The sequence below is a fragment of the Calliopsis andreniformis genome, chromosome 7, assembly GCF_051401765.1.
Source record: "Calliopsis andreniformis isolate RMS-2024a chromosome 7, iyCalAndr_principal, whole genome shotgun sequence".
In the NCBI taxonomy this organism is placed as follows: domain Eukaryota; kingdom Metazoa; phylum Arthropoda; class Insecta; order Hymenoptera; family Andrenidae; genus Calliopsis; species Calliopsis andreniformis.
The window spans coordinates 9,427,804-9,445,136 of NC_135068.1; the positions used below are offsets into that span (position 1 = coordinate 9,427,804).

Sequence of the window (17,333 nt, forward strand, 5' to 3'; positions counted from 1 at the left end):
TGCTCCAAATAAGCATAACATGGTTGCTCATTCATTATTTGGATAATTACTTAATTTTACGTAAGTAGATGTTTTCGATGATATTTAGCTTAGTAGAAATGAAATAGTGAGAAAATTGTACTTATATGTATTAATAGTTCCATAGACTATACAAAGACACGCATAAACAAAGAATCACATTATCGTGGTATAAGATTTATACAGCAGAAATTTAAGAAAATTGCTTGTAAAAAGGGTAAAATAATAATTCAGTAAAAAATGTATTTACAATTGGTTTTGCAAAAGAAAGACTCTGTTTCCGCCCGGGATCGAACCGAGGACCTTGTGCGTGTGAAGCACACGTGATAACCACTACACTACGGAAACCACATCAATTGCCATTTTACAAGCTTCTCACATAGTTAGTTTTACAAAAACAAACATTTTATAATTTTTGTGCAACTTAAAGAAGAAAAGATATTGCTTAAAAAAGTTTTAAACTCGAAGACAGGTTTGCACATTCACTACCACCTTATATCAAAATGATATACGTACTTGTTAATGTCCAATTAATCTTCAATTTCAGTAATGAATAAGCGTACTCCAAGTGCGACACAGACCACTCAACTCAATGCGTTCGTTTTGAGGTGCAGGTAGAGACTGACACGAATGAAGGATTTTTGCTATTCGAAGGGCAAGGAGGAAAACAATAATAGAGAAGAAGAAGGTGGGGAAGAAAAGACTAGAGGAACCCTTGAGCACGTAGAAAAAGTTAGGGGAAATTCGGACAATGTAAAAAGATAGTAAACAGACCTCGGCACTTAAGGACCTGGTCACCAGATGTGCGTGACCCTACCCAACCCCAATGGACTCTCGAGAAGGTGGAAAAGAATAGAAGTCAGCGAAGAAACTCGAGAGTGAAAATCATCAGGTAGGGAAGAAAAAACAAACTAAAGTGTTGCTGCACTATGAATGCCACAATTTTAGCTTCAATATTGGAGAAGCTGGTACAATATAGTCCTGATCGTCTCCTCGCATTGTATAATCGTATTAAAATTGGTTTGAAAATAATTCGAAAGATAAATAATGCTTTAATACAGTATTGATTTTATGAAAGTATGTGGAAGTTGTAAGTACTATTGACAAAAGATGTGGAAATAACCAGACCTAAAAGAAAAGGAGTAGAAATGACCAAATACAATGTTCTTTTTAAAAAATTGCTTAGTCATGAATTTTATTAAATTAGTACTAATTAATAAAATATTATTTCGATATTATACAAAAAAGTACAAAATATATGCTAATTAATAAAATATCACTTTTTTCTTGTCATCAGAGTCCATAGTCTTCTGTATTATTAATTTGTTTCGTTGCCTAGTTACTTTCGTTGTTGTCGTCGTTTTCTTGTAATCTCGTTTATTGTGATCATTGACTGGAATTAATTTCGGCGGCGGAGGACTAATGGAAGTAATTTTTCTTAAATATTGATCTATTAAACCATTTGGTATATAGCCTGATTTTTTCAATTTTTCAACAATATCCTTGTAGGTAATTAATAACTTCGTTAGCCTTTCATTTTCGCTTTTATACTTTGCAACTTCAGCTTTGTTTAGTCCTTCCTCCCCAGAACTGCTTGTTTCTTCCGAAAAGTGCTTGAACATTAAATGCAATTTCTGTTGATAGTCCTTTTGCAATACCACAGCTCTCGTTTCAGCTTCCAGCTTCGTCAGTTTTAGCGCATTTGTTAGAGTTTGTATTTGCCAATTTTGAGTTTCTATATGATTCTCTAATTCCGCTGTTTGAACTTCTAAGTTTCGCGAACTTTCTTTCAAGTCAATTACTTTTAAAAAATATTTATAAAATAGAGTTCTCATTTCGCCATCCGATAGCTTCGCCAATCTTTCCATTAACATTCTTTCTCCTTTCTCACGTTGCGATTGATTGTCGTCGAAATCCTTCTTCCCACAGATCATCTCATTTTTATGTTCAATCATGGCATCAATAGCTTCAATGGCTTCCCCGAATTCTAATAATTTTCGTTCTTCTACGATGGATAAAGTCTTTTCTTTCTGAAACTTTTCGTCCAGATCACATTTTTCATCTATCAAGCGATCTCTAGTACGCCTCAAATGATGAATTTCACTCCGCAGCATCTCTTTTTCAATCGTATCTGCCGTCCTCTTCAAGTCCATAGATTTTTCCTTCAAAACATGATCCAAATGTGATATTTTTGCATTGACATGTAATGCATTTTTCTTCTCAGTCTTTGATTTATCGTTTTTGTCGTCGTCGCTATCCGATTGTATCTCTTTCAATCTACTAGCAGTTACGTTTAGTTTCTCTGCAAGTGCAAGGATCTTCTTTTCATCTTCTTCAAGTTTCTTCTCCAGTTCTTCTTTCCTTATTTGTGTCTGCGATTCTTCCGCCTGTTCCTTAGGAGCAATAATAGAATTGTAAAGCGCCGAAGTCGCTTTAATCGAATCGTCTATAATTTTACTCAACTTCTCAATGTCTTGTAACTTATCCTTATAAAGAACCTTTTTACTTTTATAAACATCAACATCTTTTGATTTGCGTTTCGTAGTTTCCGTTTCGAGCTGCTTACATATTTTATCATATTTCCTCCTTAGCTCCTTACTTTGGTTTTCAAACTTCTCTTTTGCACTTTGTAACACATCAAAATTATTGTGTATGTCCAGTATAAGGTCTACTTTAGCTTTCATAGCTGAATACGCTTCACAATAATGATTATAAACTTCTTCCAAATCTGTATCCATCTTCTTTCCTTGCGTTTGGCTTGCTTCATTGCTCAATGTCAAAGACTTTAGCTCTTTTATAGATTCCAGTACCTCAGTTGTTTCAGGAGTATTATTTTGTAGACCTGGTGAATTGTTATTCTGAGTTGTCAGATTCTCTTCGGTGATTGGTTCAGGATCACAGCTATTTGAAACTCTTACGTTTACTGATTCCGTTGTTTCATTATTTGTTTCATTCTGATTAGGTTTAAGAGTCCCGTTAAAAATTAAGACCTCCTTGCACATCTCAGAACCAGGAAGCATTGAGTTCCTCCGGCAGTTTGGACTTCTCGAATGTATTGGTTTAACAACATCCTTATTCCACTCCGTATTTGAAGCTGCATCTAAGTCAGAAAGTCTTGGCAACTTGCTTTCAACAAAGTTATCAGTGTCTATCTTAAATTTATTCATGTATTCATCTAATTTTTGCTGAAAATCCGAATTTTCTAAACTTGCGTCACTTTGATCATCTTCATCCTCATCCTCATCAATATCTTCACTGTCATCATCATCATCATCGTCATCTTCATCTTCTTCGTCAATTTCATTTTCATCATCTTCATCATTAACATCCTCTTCTTCTTCTATCCCTACTTCATCTTCCTCTTCTTCATCATCTTCCCTTGTGTCAACGATAGGTTCAAACATGGCATTCATTAACACATTATTCGCAGGCCCTGCCATGTGGCAGAAATTTTGAACCACTTGAGGTCTTATTGGTTTATGATATGCTAAGTATGGCAGTGGACTTTGATAAATATTCTCTTTTCCTTCATAACTGTTTTGTAACATGTCTCCCCATGGATTTTGTATGTGATGAGTATGTCTAACAAATTCTCCTTCTCTCATATATAGTTCTTCTTCCTCTCGTGTATCATCAATAGATTCAAACATACTATTCCGTAGCTCATTTGCAGGTTCAACCATATGATGGGAGTTCTCGAAGGCTTGACATCTTGCGAGCTCATTTTGTGTTGCATATGATGAAGAACTTTGATAGACATTGTCTTGTGCTTCTTTTTCCTTAAGTACTCGTGGACTAGCTAGAGTATTTTGTTGAATATCTTTCCTGGTATTTCGAACACTATGGTGCTTAATTTTGGGATTACGCCTTTTTGGCCGTATCACAAACATACTCAAGTAGTTGTGTGATTATAGTGAGTATTCAATCAAGTACTTTCTCCCCAAGTTGACAGTATTTTGTTCTTATAGAATCTCAGACATTTATATGAACTGAAAAGTGAATGTTCATTGTTTTTGCGTTTCCATAGTTTGTTTTCATCTCAATTGTTAGCATTATTATATATTTTAAGCAAGGCTTGCGATTGCTTTCTGAATTAAATTTAATGCGCTTTGTATTTAGCAAAATTTCAGTATTCAGTACTTACATTTGCCATTCATAACCTATGTGGAACTGATTCAGTTCCAAAATTTGAATTTAAAATCTGAGAATTCGTTTTGAATGGACATATAACGTGGTTCGATATGTTCAAGCTCGGTTAAAAGTTATACAAGCTTTTGTATCAAATAACAGATTATAATAAACAACAAAATATACGTATGTACAATATACTCTAGCAGAAATCATTGCCAACTTAGATTTAGTTAACAGAAAATAGTTTTCGCGTTACCTATTAATATTTGTGATAATAGTTTTTGGATATTTGTATTTGGCGCAGCGTTAAACAAGAAAAAATGTCGAACATTAGTTCCATAGCTTCATCCTAAGTAATTAAGTACAAATAAATCAAACACTATCGAGTCAAACAATGAAATTAAATAAACTTTGCGATAACATTGAAAATAGATAATAATTTGAATAATAAAGTCTAGTGTAAAGTAGTTTTTGTTCAAATTTAGAAACAATTGCGTGAAAATGATCGAAATCTGTTCAACTGTTAAATGATCGATCGTTCAGTGGTAGCCCTGCATCTTAACCAAACTAAATCGGATTCAAATCCATTGAGAGATATCAATATATCGTTTAAATACATATTATTTGACTTATCAAGTTATTTTGGACCTATTGTCTTCACGTTACTTTCGACAGACGCATTTACACACTCTCGAAAATCAAACAGTTTGGTTAAACACGCGATAGAAACTGAGATTCAATATAATATCACATTTTGTTTGCATTAATCTTAAGAAAAAAGAAATGAAGTATCTTGCAAGGCCTTTTATGCAAAATTTTGAATAAAACTTGCTTTAAAAGTGGCGATAATTACCTAGTGAAGTGACCACGACCGCAATAGCTCAATGCAACCGATAAAATGGATTTGAATCTATGACGTAGATCGAATCATATCGATTCTTTGATGTGATTCGAATCGTTTTGAATTTGTGTCATAAGTTTAGGGACATTTGGAATTTATTTAATAATTTTAGTCGAAATAATTATCGGTTTAATTATTTTATGACAATATTTGGAGAAAAATTGAATGATATAGTATAAGAAAATGAAAGACAGGTCGTTTAGGGATATTTGCAATATAATTTAAACTTTATTTATTTATTTATAAACGAGAGAAAGAATGACGAAGTAAATTGCTATATTCATAGCAGATATCATATAAATTGAGATAAAATTCGTGAGATAATTACTAGAAACATTTAACCCATAACTACTTTTGTGTGTGATTCTAATAATTCTTTACTCAGCTTTTATTCAATTTTTAATTATTGAAGAGAAATGTTCATAGAATCGTAAGTCTATTCTATCTATTATTAGACGTTTATTTAAATTTCTAAAGACAAAGTTAATTATTTATAAGAAAAACCATGCAAAAGATTAAACATGAAAATACGAAGAAATCTACGTTATCTAAATGTGCTTTAAAAGTCTTTTTTCATGGTGCACATTGAGAAATATTACTCAAAAAAGTTCAGCAGGTGACATATTCACTAATTAATTTCTCTATTTGAAGAAATTCGAATTTTCACGCTTTTAAATAACTTCAAATCGTTTTAAATTCGAAATTCGAACGCCCATCACAAATGGCGGTTCAAATTCCCCATTCGATTTCGCGCCATATTGTGTACGAAGCGGCATCGTATGAGACGAGGGCTCCGATTGGTCGCCAAGAGCAGTTGCAACAGAATCTTGTCAGCCGTTATACATACTCGCAACAACTCGACTGGTTTCGCAGTGTCGTGCCTTTTTCCAGGTATTTCAGTTCAAATCCGTCTCGAAAGAATCTGTTGTGACGTTTTAAGCTAATCGACCGTCGTATGAGTCATTTCGTGTACAATATTCTTTTCGCGACGACTGCAATCGGAGTAGAGCTACGTGCTATTGAACTATAACCTCTTTCGGTTCGAGGACGTCAACTCTGAATTTCCCGAGGTCTTAAATACAGGTAATCACTTTCGTCCATTGCCTTTCCTTAATGCCCTCTTTGACAGTAGATATTTCGACAAATACAGTGACATAATTAAACAATACCTTTACAATATTTTAAAAAAGCAATTTTCTCATTATTATAATGAGTTACATTACGCGTCAAATTTTTATGTCACTCTTCTGTTCGCCGTGTCAATAAAAACACACTGATCCTTTTTTCTAGAATAGTCTCATTATTGCGGTATTGATTGTATAATTGAAAAATTGCGAGTAATTGGAAATCAATTATTTAGAATAATTATTGGAATTACGTAGACAATTATGTAATTAAGTTAATTATCAAATTTGTTATTTAAATCGTATATTAAGTTGTGACTTCCAGTTGATTATTTGATTTAAATACTCAATTCTTATCCGGAATTTCGTCATATCATAACACGATTAATTCACGTATTACGAAATAATGTATTCGACATCCAAGATTCGTAATTTTACGTAGTACTTCCTGTGAATCATCGCGAAGCAATTCTGCTGCATCCCAAATTTGAAGATTCATTTACAAACTTCGGCAGAAACAAGTCGTAAATGTAATAACATACTGTAGTTACAGTTACTTTGTTCTTTGCTTACGTGGTCTAGTTTATAGATACTACAGAAAAATATTGATCTTGTGCTTTTTATTAACACGTCGTCACGTTGACCTAACATTCTAATGAGGCGTCAATTCATTCCGAGAAAAGAGATAAGAAAATGTGTTTCTAATCTGTCTTGTACATTTTCATGTGTGTAATGGTTATCACATATTCATGCATCGACAATAACATATTTCTGTTGAACAAACTTGCTCCTGTAGCAAACAAGCTGAAAATATTATGAAACACAATCTGACGTGACCACGTGACCCCGCGTAATTTGAAATTCAAAATTCGTGAAAACGGTGCTCTTAGAATTCCTGTTTCATATTTTATTACGTTATTGGTATTATTTTGCAAACGAAGATATGCTATAGTACGTAATTGAAGAAGCGATTATGAAAGTGCATTCCAGGTTCTAAATTTCTTAAGTACAGTTCCGCGAAGTTCTCCTTGTCTCTGTTACTTAATGTCCGTTCAACTTTCTATTCGCACACGAGCACTTTCGCGCTCATTTGTGCAGGCTGTTTCGTACGTCGAACGCTAATGCATCCGCGATCATCAACCTGACCTAATTCACACTTGATTATCGAGGCTAATCTTGCTCGGTGCGTCCTCGAACTATATATTTCACGCAAAACGTTTTATTATTAAATTTACTACCCATGGGCCGCAGTAGCAAATCGCGATAAATTTTCATGTAGCTTCGATCATCAACTTATCGGGAAATATTTATAGATAAAGGGGACACACCGTATACACAAAGAGCATCGATCATGTTCAATACATAGTGGCTATTGCTTTATACGATGTAACATGTAGACTTGAAAAGAAGCAAAGAGAAGTGACCTAATATTTCATTTTCTAAACACTGTTTCAGGAAACATGGAGAAGAACATGAGACTTGCTGCTGGGAGAACACAACCCTCAGCACCACCACCTACTGCTCCGCCTTCGTATGAGGAGGCTGTTGGAAACGCAGTGAACCCACAACCGAACATTCCACCGTATCCAGTAGGACCATCTTCGATGCCCATACCAGCTTGTAGGTTTCGCATACTTTTGATTAGACTGAGGTCTCCTGAGCGTCGGTTTCATGGGCGTTGTGGCTGCAGTCGTAGCTTACTATCGTTACAATATGAACGTTTGTTCCAATGAATGCAAATAGTCAATACTTGCAACATTGCAACGTCCGCTATTGTAGCGCTCGCGTGACCTTGGCCTTAACCTCTTCGGTTAGCGGATGTCGTATAGTGGTATCTGACGATCGCGACGTGGCACGCATTGCTGGTCGCTGATTATAATCGAGTTGTGACCATACGTATGCATATGTTTGCTATCGACTGAAGTTAGACTGAAGAGTTTCAAGTTTTTGCTTTTAAACTACAGGCTTCGATGATAAACAATTCAAGAACAGTTCATTGCAACTGTGTTGTATGAGGACTACGATTTCAATTTCAGATAATCAGCCGCCGAATCAGACGACGATGCCATATCCGCCCAATTATTCAGGGCCTAGCGAGCCATCGAATCAGACTACGACGCCATTTTTGCCGAATTATCCAAGGGTTCCTGGCGAGCCATCGCCACAGCCGCAGCCTCAGCCACAGCCACAGCCACAAACGCACCACAATGCGAATCCGAACTTCGTGCCGCCAACAGAAGTTCGGATAATCCACCAGCCAGTGGGTTACACGATGAGCCCGAACGCGATAAAAATGACCTGTCCAACGTGCCATGCTAGCATCAAAACTGCAACGATATCAGACCACCAGCCGAGCGCCCACATCTGCTGCATTATCCTCTGCTTACTTGGGTGAGTAAATAGCTTGCATGCGACGCTTACGATAGTTTAGCGCTTTTGATTTCTCTTTAATCCTTTAGCTGTGGCGCGTTGTGGGTGGAAATTAATCGTTGGTTGTTTTCCCACGGTTCCATATTAGTTGCTGTAACAGAAACAGAGATTTCTTAGATTGTTTAATTACCGTAGCAGAACCATAAATGGAATAGAGAAAAAGATGAAAAAAGTAGATGTGGGAGTAGTTGAGTTTTAGGATTTTGAGAGTACCATCAGATCAGGGAGTGGTTTTTAGTTTTATTAAAGTAGAATCAGTCTAAAACTCAACTGCTCCCAAGTGTAAATTGATATCCAGGACCTCAGACATAAAACATTAGCATTGAAATGACCAATCCAAACAGTACATTCCAAGAGCTAAAGGATTAATCTAACACTTGTGCTTTTTGGTGTGTTTATCATCATAGACAAGAAATCTTAACATTTTATTTTTTTGGGAAGGCTTCTAGGAAATCGGGGTAACATTTTCTCGGTTATTCATGCTCCTGATCTTTAGACACATCACATTCTTTCCCACTGCTTTGTTCACGATCCATACCAATATTCACTAGGCTCCCAGTAATTCCAACACCGAGTTCCTCTTTAGAGTTGCACCTTAAATATTTATTTTCCCGTGATCTTCACTTCTACTTTCACTTTCATCAGATATCGTTATCCCTCCCAGTCTAGCTGGTCCACTTCCTGAATCCTACGTACATCTAGCACAGCACTCAGGTCCAAAGGAATCATTGTCTTCCTGTCTGTGTTATGTGATCCTGTTTCGAGTAGTGACTCTGACCAATGGACTTTCGATTTCAGATGTTGTCTCTGCTCCTGCCTGCCATATTGCATGAGCAGCTTCATGAGCGTCCACCACTTTTGCCCGAATTGTAAAAACTACATTGGCACGTGGAAGGGTTGAATCGACTCCGCCACAGCTCGGCTGTCTGTACATTGTTGCACACGGTCCTCTATGTAACCAGATACGGATTGTTGCAACATTACGGAGAATAATTCCATATTTCCTTGCTTGTCGCGTATTAAAAGAAAGGACAGTGTTACGGCGATAGCCATAGATCGTGTCACAAATACTATGTACGACGCTTATTCCTTATGAAACAATGCGAATGCAGCTATTAATTAACGGGTGACAGTCGCGATTATTATAGTCACTACGATTATAGATTACGTGTTATGTACAAGTAGAAGCGCGTGTGTATGTCTACGCGTGTGGGAAGATGTGATCGAGAATTGCATCTCGAGGATTGTGTTCTCAGTAGCATTTGTCGTATTCCGTAGCCTTAGAACAAGGTTTTCTAGGACATAACGAAGCAGTCTCGTTTTACGAGATGTATCGCATTTATGGAAGGCTCCTTGGGTCGCTTTTTGGTGATAATCACGAAAACACGATGGAGGTAGTATCGCGTTTGCGGTTGGTACGAGTGGCAAAAATTAGACTAAGTCTGGTTCTTTTCCTCTTCCTCGACCTGTCCTTTACGGAGGAGGAGGGGGGAGAGGAGGCGAACATATGACGTACAGAAAGTGTGTATAGAATGCGAGAGTGGTCCCATTTCCTGTTTGCAACAGTGTTCGCGTATTTTTATTTTTGTAAGAGGGTAAATGCGAGGTGTGGTTGGTCCGTTTAATTGTTAGACTCTATAGAATTTCCAAGCCCTGATTTTCCCACGTGAGGAAAGGAAATCTGTGTAAAAGGACGCACACGTTTACTTTGGTGCTTCCTGTGACATCCAATGAAACGTATTTCTGCGTATAGTGTCTATATAGTATATGTATATATATATATATAAGTCGCGTGAGGAGATATTTTTATGCGAAATGCCGATGGATTTGCGAGTCTGAATGCGTAAACCGAGTTGTGTTCGGTTCACTTGCGTCTGTTTCGTGCTCGAATGACTCCGTTACTACGTTCAAATTATTTATATTGAATTATACCGAATAAATTACTTGGAAGGAACCTCCTATGTAAAGGAACATTTGAAATAAACGAATAAAAACGAATGATCCAGCGGATGTCGTCGAACTCTCACCAACCTGTGTGTTTCACAAAGCGTCACGACTGATTGTGGATTAGTATATTTATGTAATGCATGTGACGAAGAATGACACGCACATATATATGTATATGTACTCTTCTTGTGTCTCGTATTTTCCTATTAGCTAACATTAGCTGAGGAAATAATGTTAAAGTGATTCATGATGAATGATCTAGGAATACATGCATTTATTCTACGATGTTTTCCTTGTGCTTGTTCCAACGTAAATAAACAGACGTTCATTCCAAGGTACGTGCAGGTCAGTGCGAGTGAGAAATAAGTTGCACGTGATGCTAAATATAATTTAGACCTGAATGATTGAGAAGTAACTGAAGAATGATAAGTAAACGACTAAGTGCTTGTTAACTGTTGTTTATTTTTACTTTTATAGATACACAAGATATCGAACAGATCCGAGTACATTTATATTTCGTTCGTACTGAAAAAGATTGATTGATATTTTAGCGTAGTCGAAAAAGTTCGTATACTACGTAACAATCCGTGAACGATCATCGGGAAGATGTTAACTCGAGCAGAAGACGAGCTTTACTATACGCATAGTAAGATTTCGACGGTGAGTTATATCCCGTCCGTACTTTCTACGTAAGAGACGTTACAAAATTTCTATAAGTATCATTGGGAGTCTCCCCTTAGCCGTACGATAACATGTTTATTGTTATTCAAGAGCACTTGTTCGTCGTGTGCAGATACTAGGGCGGTAAGTACAAATGAAATATAGTTTTAGACATGAGACGCTATCGAAGATTGTATACTTCGTAATAAAAGAAGGAAAAAGCCCAGAGGTCTTGATTCGTTGGTGACCCGATCAAGACCTCGACTTTTCTCCGTTTCTTGCTCCTCTAATAATTCTACACAATTGTTTCTAGCAAATCACCGTGAGGGAGGAATTGCTGTTGGGCGACAGAAGAGTACTCCATGTCGATCGGCTTTGTGTCGTCGTAAAGCGCTGGAGCCTCACAGAGAATAGTGAACGTCCCAACAATAGACGCGATCGTGAAGATCCAAAGGAACAGCCGATCCAGAACCATCGCCACGAATCCCCAGTCTTGATCCTCCTGTCATGGCAAACACAAAGATTAGAAACCTTAATCATCAGCTTTACTTCCTTCAAGCACATCTCCTCTTCGAGCACACCTATACAATAAATGCAAATATACACACACTTTTACACAGAGCAAGACATGGGAACATTCTGATGCTATTCGAGCAATTTTATTCATAACAATAACGTTTACCGCGTTGAATTCGTCTTGTCGTTGTATGTGATGCTGAATGAACATCACGTTGTGTAGAGCTTTCTCTAGCTCGAAGGGATACTTCTTTTTGGGTGTCACGTCACTCAAGGACTCGTCCAGACCGGACATCACTGTAGGAAGTCCATTGTATCCACCGAGACCCAAAAATCTGTTGTGAGCTGTTGTGGTATGCAGGCCATTGCATCCTGGAATAAAAGAACATTCCAATGTTACATCTTTGAAATTCGTGAAATTCGTGAAATTCGCTTATACCACGAATACACACCGCCGATTCGTTGATGACGAGCAGAGTCAGGCGACGACACAATAGAGGATGACTGCATCGCCGCCGCAACAGCAGAATTGAACTTGCTCTTTTTGCTGGATCTTCCTCTTCCATGTATCTTGTATGCAGCGAGATCATTGAGGAGATCATCTGGCACTCTCATTAGCAACAGTTTCGGTAGTCTTCGTATGAAAATCTTCCTGATCCACGGCGGCATTTTATGCGTGCTCGGCTTGCGGTAATGAACGTTTAATATGATAATTGTTATGACTACCGAGAGCCCCACTAGAATCATCGTGAACAGCAAGTATTTGCCTAGTAATGGCAACGCTAGTGATGTCGATGGTATGATCTCGGATATTAGCAGGAAGAACATAGTCTGTGATAGCAGTATGTTAATGCAAAGGGCGATCTTCTCGCCCGAGTCTGCGGGCAGATAGAACGCCAACACGGACAAGTACGAGATGCTCACGCAGGGCACGATCAAGTTCACCGTGTAGAACAAAGTCTTCCGACGTAACGTGATGTTGAAGAAGATGTCGGGGTAGGGCTCGTGACAACAGGGATAGTACTTCTTGTGACGTTCTGCTGGAACCCCCAGTATGTCCCATTCGACGCTGGGGTAGTATTCGCGAAGATCGATCCCAACTTCCACCTTGTCTCCCATGTGCTGGTTGATGTGCTTCAAGTCGATCTGCATGTAGACAAATTGAAGACCATCAGCTTATTTGCATGAGGATGTTAAATCAAGAGCAAGAACGGTTTCGTTACCTGGAAACCATCGTATGTCCAGGACCCAAACTTCATGAAGCAGGTCTGTTGATCAAAGGGGAAGTATCTAACATCTATCTCGCAAGAGGACTTGAAAATAGCTGGTGGTGTCCAGAGAACTTTCCCAGTGTAGTGCAATATAGCCTTCGTCATGGTGGTAACTCCGTATTCCCCGTCAGCGCTGAAAATTCAATTTCAACATGATTCTCGAAGTTCTATGGAAATGAGTCGAATTACGTACTTGTTGTATAGAACAATGTCAGGAAGCCAAATATGCTCGCTGGGTACATAGAGTTCAGTGACACCTCCATACTCGGCTGGATCCCACTGAAACTTGTGATCCTGCCATTCCTGTGCAAAGTTCATTTCCGTTAGACACCCTAAGCGGCACTCAATGGAAATGTTACCTACTCCAGACTTACGTGTTCGAGCCAAACGTTTGTCGTGAGGATCTGATCCTTCAGATTCTGGAAAAAGTTCAACGAGTGGACGTTAGTTCTCTTTTCAAGATTCTTTCATAGAGTGTACAAACAGAAACACCTACGAGATCTATAAGTTGAGAAAGACGAAGTCCCAGTTTAACGACCACTGTGTTGGTGTTATTGGAAACCGGGCGAATCAGCCGATTATAGTTCGACAACAAGTCGTCGTACAGCCTTTTTGCATCGGGATTACCGAGGCATGCCCCCGCGGAGAAGATTAAGACGATCGCTTGCAGGATCATGTTGAGGAAACAGCTCGTGTTCTGTTATTGGTCCCCAATTGGCATCCTATCGCGTTACACAGAGGTTTCGAACGATTAGAATTAAACCAATCTCGTTCAGAACGAGGGAAGTGTAGTTCACAAATTAGAAGCAATAATCGAGGAAAGTACAAATTCAATCGAATGCTACTCGTGGCAAACTCTCAATAGCCGAACTGAACTTCGTAAGCTGTTGCCATTCATGGAATTATGAACCTGTTGCATTAATTGCCACCTGCCTATATTAACTTCTTTCCCATCGAAGCAAGCCGCAGTTATTAAATTTACTTCCATTTGCTATATCAAATTAAGCTTCGTTATCCCCGCTGGGGGATGAAACCTTGGACTTTTCTGTCCCCTGATTATGGAACCCATTGCATTATTTTCGTCCCGTGGGATTAATCTACTTAGCCCCCATTAATGTATCTTGCTAATTACGCGCAAACCAATGTTCCAGGAATAGCGTTAATTACTACTACCGACGACTTCTATCTACATCCGCTTGATCGATAAAATCAATTGTCCCCTAGCGCTAGGGTCCCCGTTAGGGAGAGTTCAATCGCTTACGTACTTGTGATCCTTCCTCTTCAGGCGTCTGCAGCACGCTTGCCCGAATGTCCTCCGACTACCATAATCTTCCAGCGCGGTTCCTTCGAACTTCCGTGAGGCGTTGATCGGCAGAGCGAGCAGGAATCGATGCGTCGGCACGCACCACTAAAGCGGCTCGTTCCGCTCGCGAGACGCCGGAAGAGCGTCGAACAGAAATGACATTGTGTACAGCCAATGGACCACTGGATGATGTTACGTGCATCTCGGATTTTGCGGGATCAATATCCCATTGCGCATGCCCCGAGCCAATCGAGGGTACCTGCGCACTAGGAGCCACTGTCCAAGGCGCAGGTTCCCGTCCCGGCAGTAGAAAAAGAGGCGCACGTCCGCCGCGGTTCTGCGCGATCTTCTCCGCCTCCGAAGCTGGTCCTACGCCCTTTCGAACCGCTCTCTTGAGTCCCCTGGCTGAAATTTTCCTCTTCCCCTGCGCCCCTTTTTCGAGCTCATCCACCGGTGACTGGGTCAATCGGCAAATAATCTTGATGGGAAATCAATATTATCAGCCCTTTAGGGGCTGATCTGCTGGATTCGATCGCTGGACGCGGGGACTCGGCAAAGGGGGAAAGACGGATCGGTTGATAAGGGCGACGTGTCAAGCTTCACTGGAGTTAACCCTGCGTTCCCAGGGAAGTCTGTCAGCTGACCCTAGAGGAGTACTGCGTCTGACCCTCGTTTACCTACTCACGAAAATCCCTTCACGGTTTCCTAATTTGCTGGGCTAGGAAAACCTACAGGGACGGGTGTGAGTCAAGGTAGAATTTCGAGAGCAAAGGCTCTTAACAGTTAATGAGTTCAGTGATGCTAATGGTCCCTACAATGCACCTCTTCATGAAATCTTTTTCCTTTTTTTTTTGTTTAATTAACCAACAAGCGGAATTAAAAATTCCATGAGCCGATCTGCTGTCTTAGGCTCCTTAAAGGTCCTCAGATGGCGTGATGAGGCTTCCCTAGTGAAAGATCCTTCGAAACCTCATTTAAGATCGATTGACCAATGTCTTTTTAGTTTTCTAGGTCCATGTTCCTCTAGAAGTGGCCGAATAAATCTCCTTTGTACTTTTAAAACTTTGCTTCTAATCTTTTCCTTGAAGCGTTTGTTTGCCTATCACTTCGTTAGTCCCTACAGATAACTTGTGTCCCCTGGGGTGCTCTATAGAGCTGTCTCGGTATTCATTTGAAAATTAGTGTTAGGTGGATTCGTTGAGCCGCAAGAGCGAAATTAGCTTCGGAAAGTTTGTTTTTATGGTAATTTCGCGGTAGGTTTCCCACTAGGTACCGCACGCGATGATAAACGGGATTATTTTTCCGGGTCTCGTCGCGAAGCACTAGTAAGCGCGCTAGGGAACCACTTTCGTGTGTCGGAGACAAAGGTAACTGCCCTCTTCTCGTACGGGTGCACGCGGCATGCTAATGCATTTTATAGTTTGTCCTTAAGCATTTTTTTGTTTAATATTAACGAGACCTGGAGTAGCTCGGAGCTTGTCGGATCGAATATTTATGACGCCGCTAAATAATTTAGTATCCCGAGCGTGTTATTTTTTAAACAGCTACATGCTCGTCGGCCAGCGATGGAATAACTAGGCTTTTAACGCGTGCCATCAAACCTGGAGCCAGATGGAATTATCGTTTAATAATAATCAGCTCTCCTTTTTGAAAATTCGCTCGTTAATTAAAGGACGCTCACCGCTGTGTAAAAAGGAACACCATTTCGAAATTCCGCGAGAAAACTTCATCTACTCGTCACGTTCCCTTAATTTTTAAATTAGCTAAATATTCCATGAAAATTATACCGCTGGCAACCTCTTTCCTTAGGGTTTTTTCGAGAAACTCCTTTCTCCAGTTTCGCTGCAGGCACACAGTTCACTACCGGTCACGAACGTCATCTTCTTCACAATGTACATAGTAACACACTTATCTCACAAAGTTGAATGCAAATAATGAAGGAATACTCAATGCAGTATCTCGCGTTATGCGATCACCATGGACCAAATACACAACAGATATTGGGGTCTGCTGTTTTCATTGGCTCCTCACTCCTATCAGAGGTTTACGCTCACTTTAGAGGAATTCATTAAGATAGTAGGTGAACACCAGTCGCATCGCTCGGTGACGGAAACGAGCCGTTTTACGTCCGTACATTAGAGCATTCTATCCTTACACACCAGTCGTTTTCTTGCTTTATCCCTCGCTGGGTTCATGCCCGATGTGCTCGCAGGAGCTCGATGATAAACGTGACTGTTTTTCCGGGTTTCTTCTCGCTGCGAGGCACTGGCGAGAGAAGGAGGCAGCAGCAGCACTTCCCAGCGCGGAGGGGTGCAGCTACCCTCTGAGGGAAGCCGTGTGTGAGCCCCACCTGTGTATGCACCCGCGATCGTATCGTGCAAGTTCTGCAGAGGGACACGTGTGAGGGGGGCATCTGGTTCCGTCGAGGAATATGCTCTGCAACGGGGTGCATTGAAATGCGTTGCAGGTCTCCGCGTCCCTCTTCCTCCCCATGTCTGCCTCCCCCTCGCCAGCCACCTCCACGTCTTCCGTCCTCGCTTAGCTACTCGAAGTGTTAATGCCAAGATCCGAGGGGCACGGTAAACCATGGGAAAATTTACGAGGGTGTATTTTCGCTGAACAGCGCTGCAGGTAAAAGGGGAAAAATCGAGGACGATTTAAGGCCTTCTACCGAACGTTCCACGCTCGTTCCTGTCGCGGACCTGACTAGGCAGAATCTATTTCAACCTCGGTTGCGAGTTATTACGCGAGGTTCGACGTCCACGCGCTTGTGCCCGATGATCCGGAATTTATTCCGTCTGGACCGTGGGCAACTCGAGACTAACGAGTGGCCCCAGTTATGGAAAAAGTCTGCCACGCTGTCGCGGCGCTGCTCCTTCGTGAAATATGCATCTGGTTAAAAGCTCGGTGCACGTGTGCTTCACGGTCTTATCTGCAGCCACTGCGAACTATTTTACGCTCTCTGCTGCGTGCTTTAGCGCAACTGCTCCAGAATGGAATAAGAATGTTCCGCGATAGCACCTCTTAGGTAA

At 40.1% G+C, this 17,333-nt stretch overlaps 3 protein-coding genes and 1 non-coding gene across 4 annotated transcripts; 1 reads left to right on the top strand and 3 right to left on the bottom strand.

Moving 5' to 3' along the window:
- Positions 1–293: 293 nt before the first annotated feature.
- Positions 294–366, bottom strand: Trnav-cac (transfer RNA valine (anticodon CAC)). Its single transcript has one exon. It is a non-coding gene; the product is annotated as a tRNA-Val (tRNA).
- An 829-nt stretch (positions 367–1,195) lies between these two features.
- On the bottom strand, positions 1,196–3,999 carry Cos (kinesin-like protein costa). Its single transcript, XM_076382357.1, has one exon. It carries the CDS (start codon positions 3,906–3,908, stop codon positions 1,284–1,286), a length of 2,625 nt encoding a protein of 874 aa, XP_076238472.1. The 5' UTR covers positions 3,909–3,999; the 3' UTR covers positions 1,196–1,283.
- Positions 4,000–5,894: 1,895 nt separating this feature from the next.
- Positions 5,895–9,543, top strand: LOC143181770 (uncharacterized). Its single transcript, XM_076382360.1, has 4 exons — positions 5,895–6,133; positions 7,630–7,794; positions 8,211–8,565; positions 9,403–9,543. Exons 2-4 carry the CDS (start codon positions 7,635–7,637, stop codon positions 9,503–9,505), a joined length of 618 nt encoding a protein of 205 aa, XP_076238475.1. The 5' UTR covers positions 5,895–6,133; positions 7,630–7,634; the 3' UTR covers positions 9,506–9,543.
- On the bottom strand, positions 8,495–14,453 carry Nachralpha2 (nicotinic acetylcholine receptor alpha2). Its single transcript, XM_076382359.1, has 9 exons — positions 14,264–14,453; positions 13,495–13,720; positions 13,373–13,417; positions 13,192–13,301; positions 12,951–13,131; positions 12,180–12,873; positions 11,894–12,099; positions 11,533–11,713; positions 8,495–8,695 (listed from the first exon to the last, which is right to left on the bottom strand). The coding sequence occupies exons 2-9, from the start codon at positions 13,672–13,674 to the stop codon at positions 8,622–8,624; spliced, it is 1,671 nt and encodes a 556-aa protein (XP_076238474.1). The 5' UTR covers positions 13,675–13,720; positions 14,264–14,453; the 3' UTR covers positions 8,495–8,621.
- Between the last annotated feature and the right edge of the window lie 2,880 nt (positions 14,454–17,333).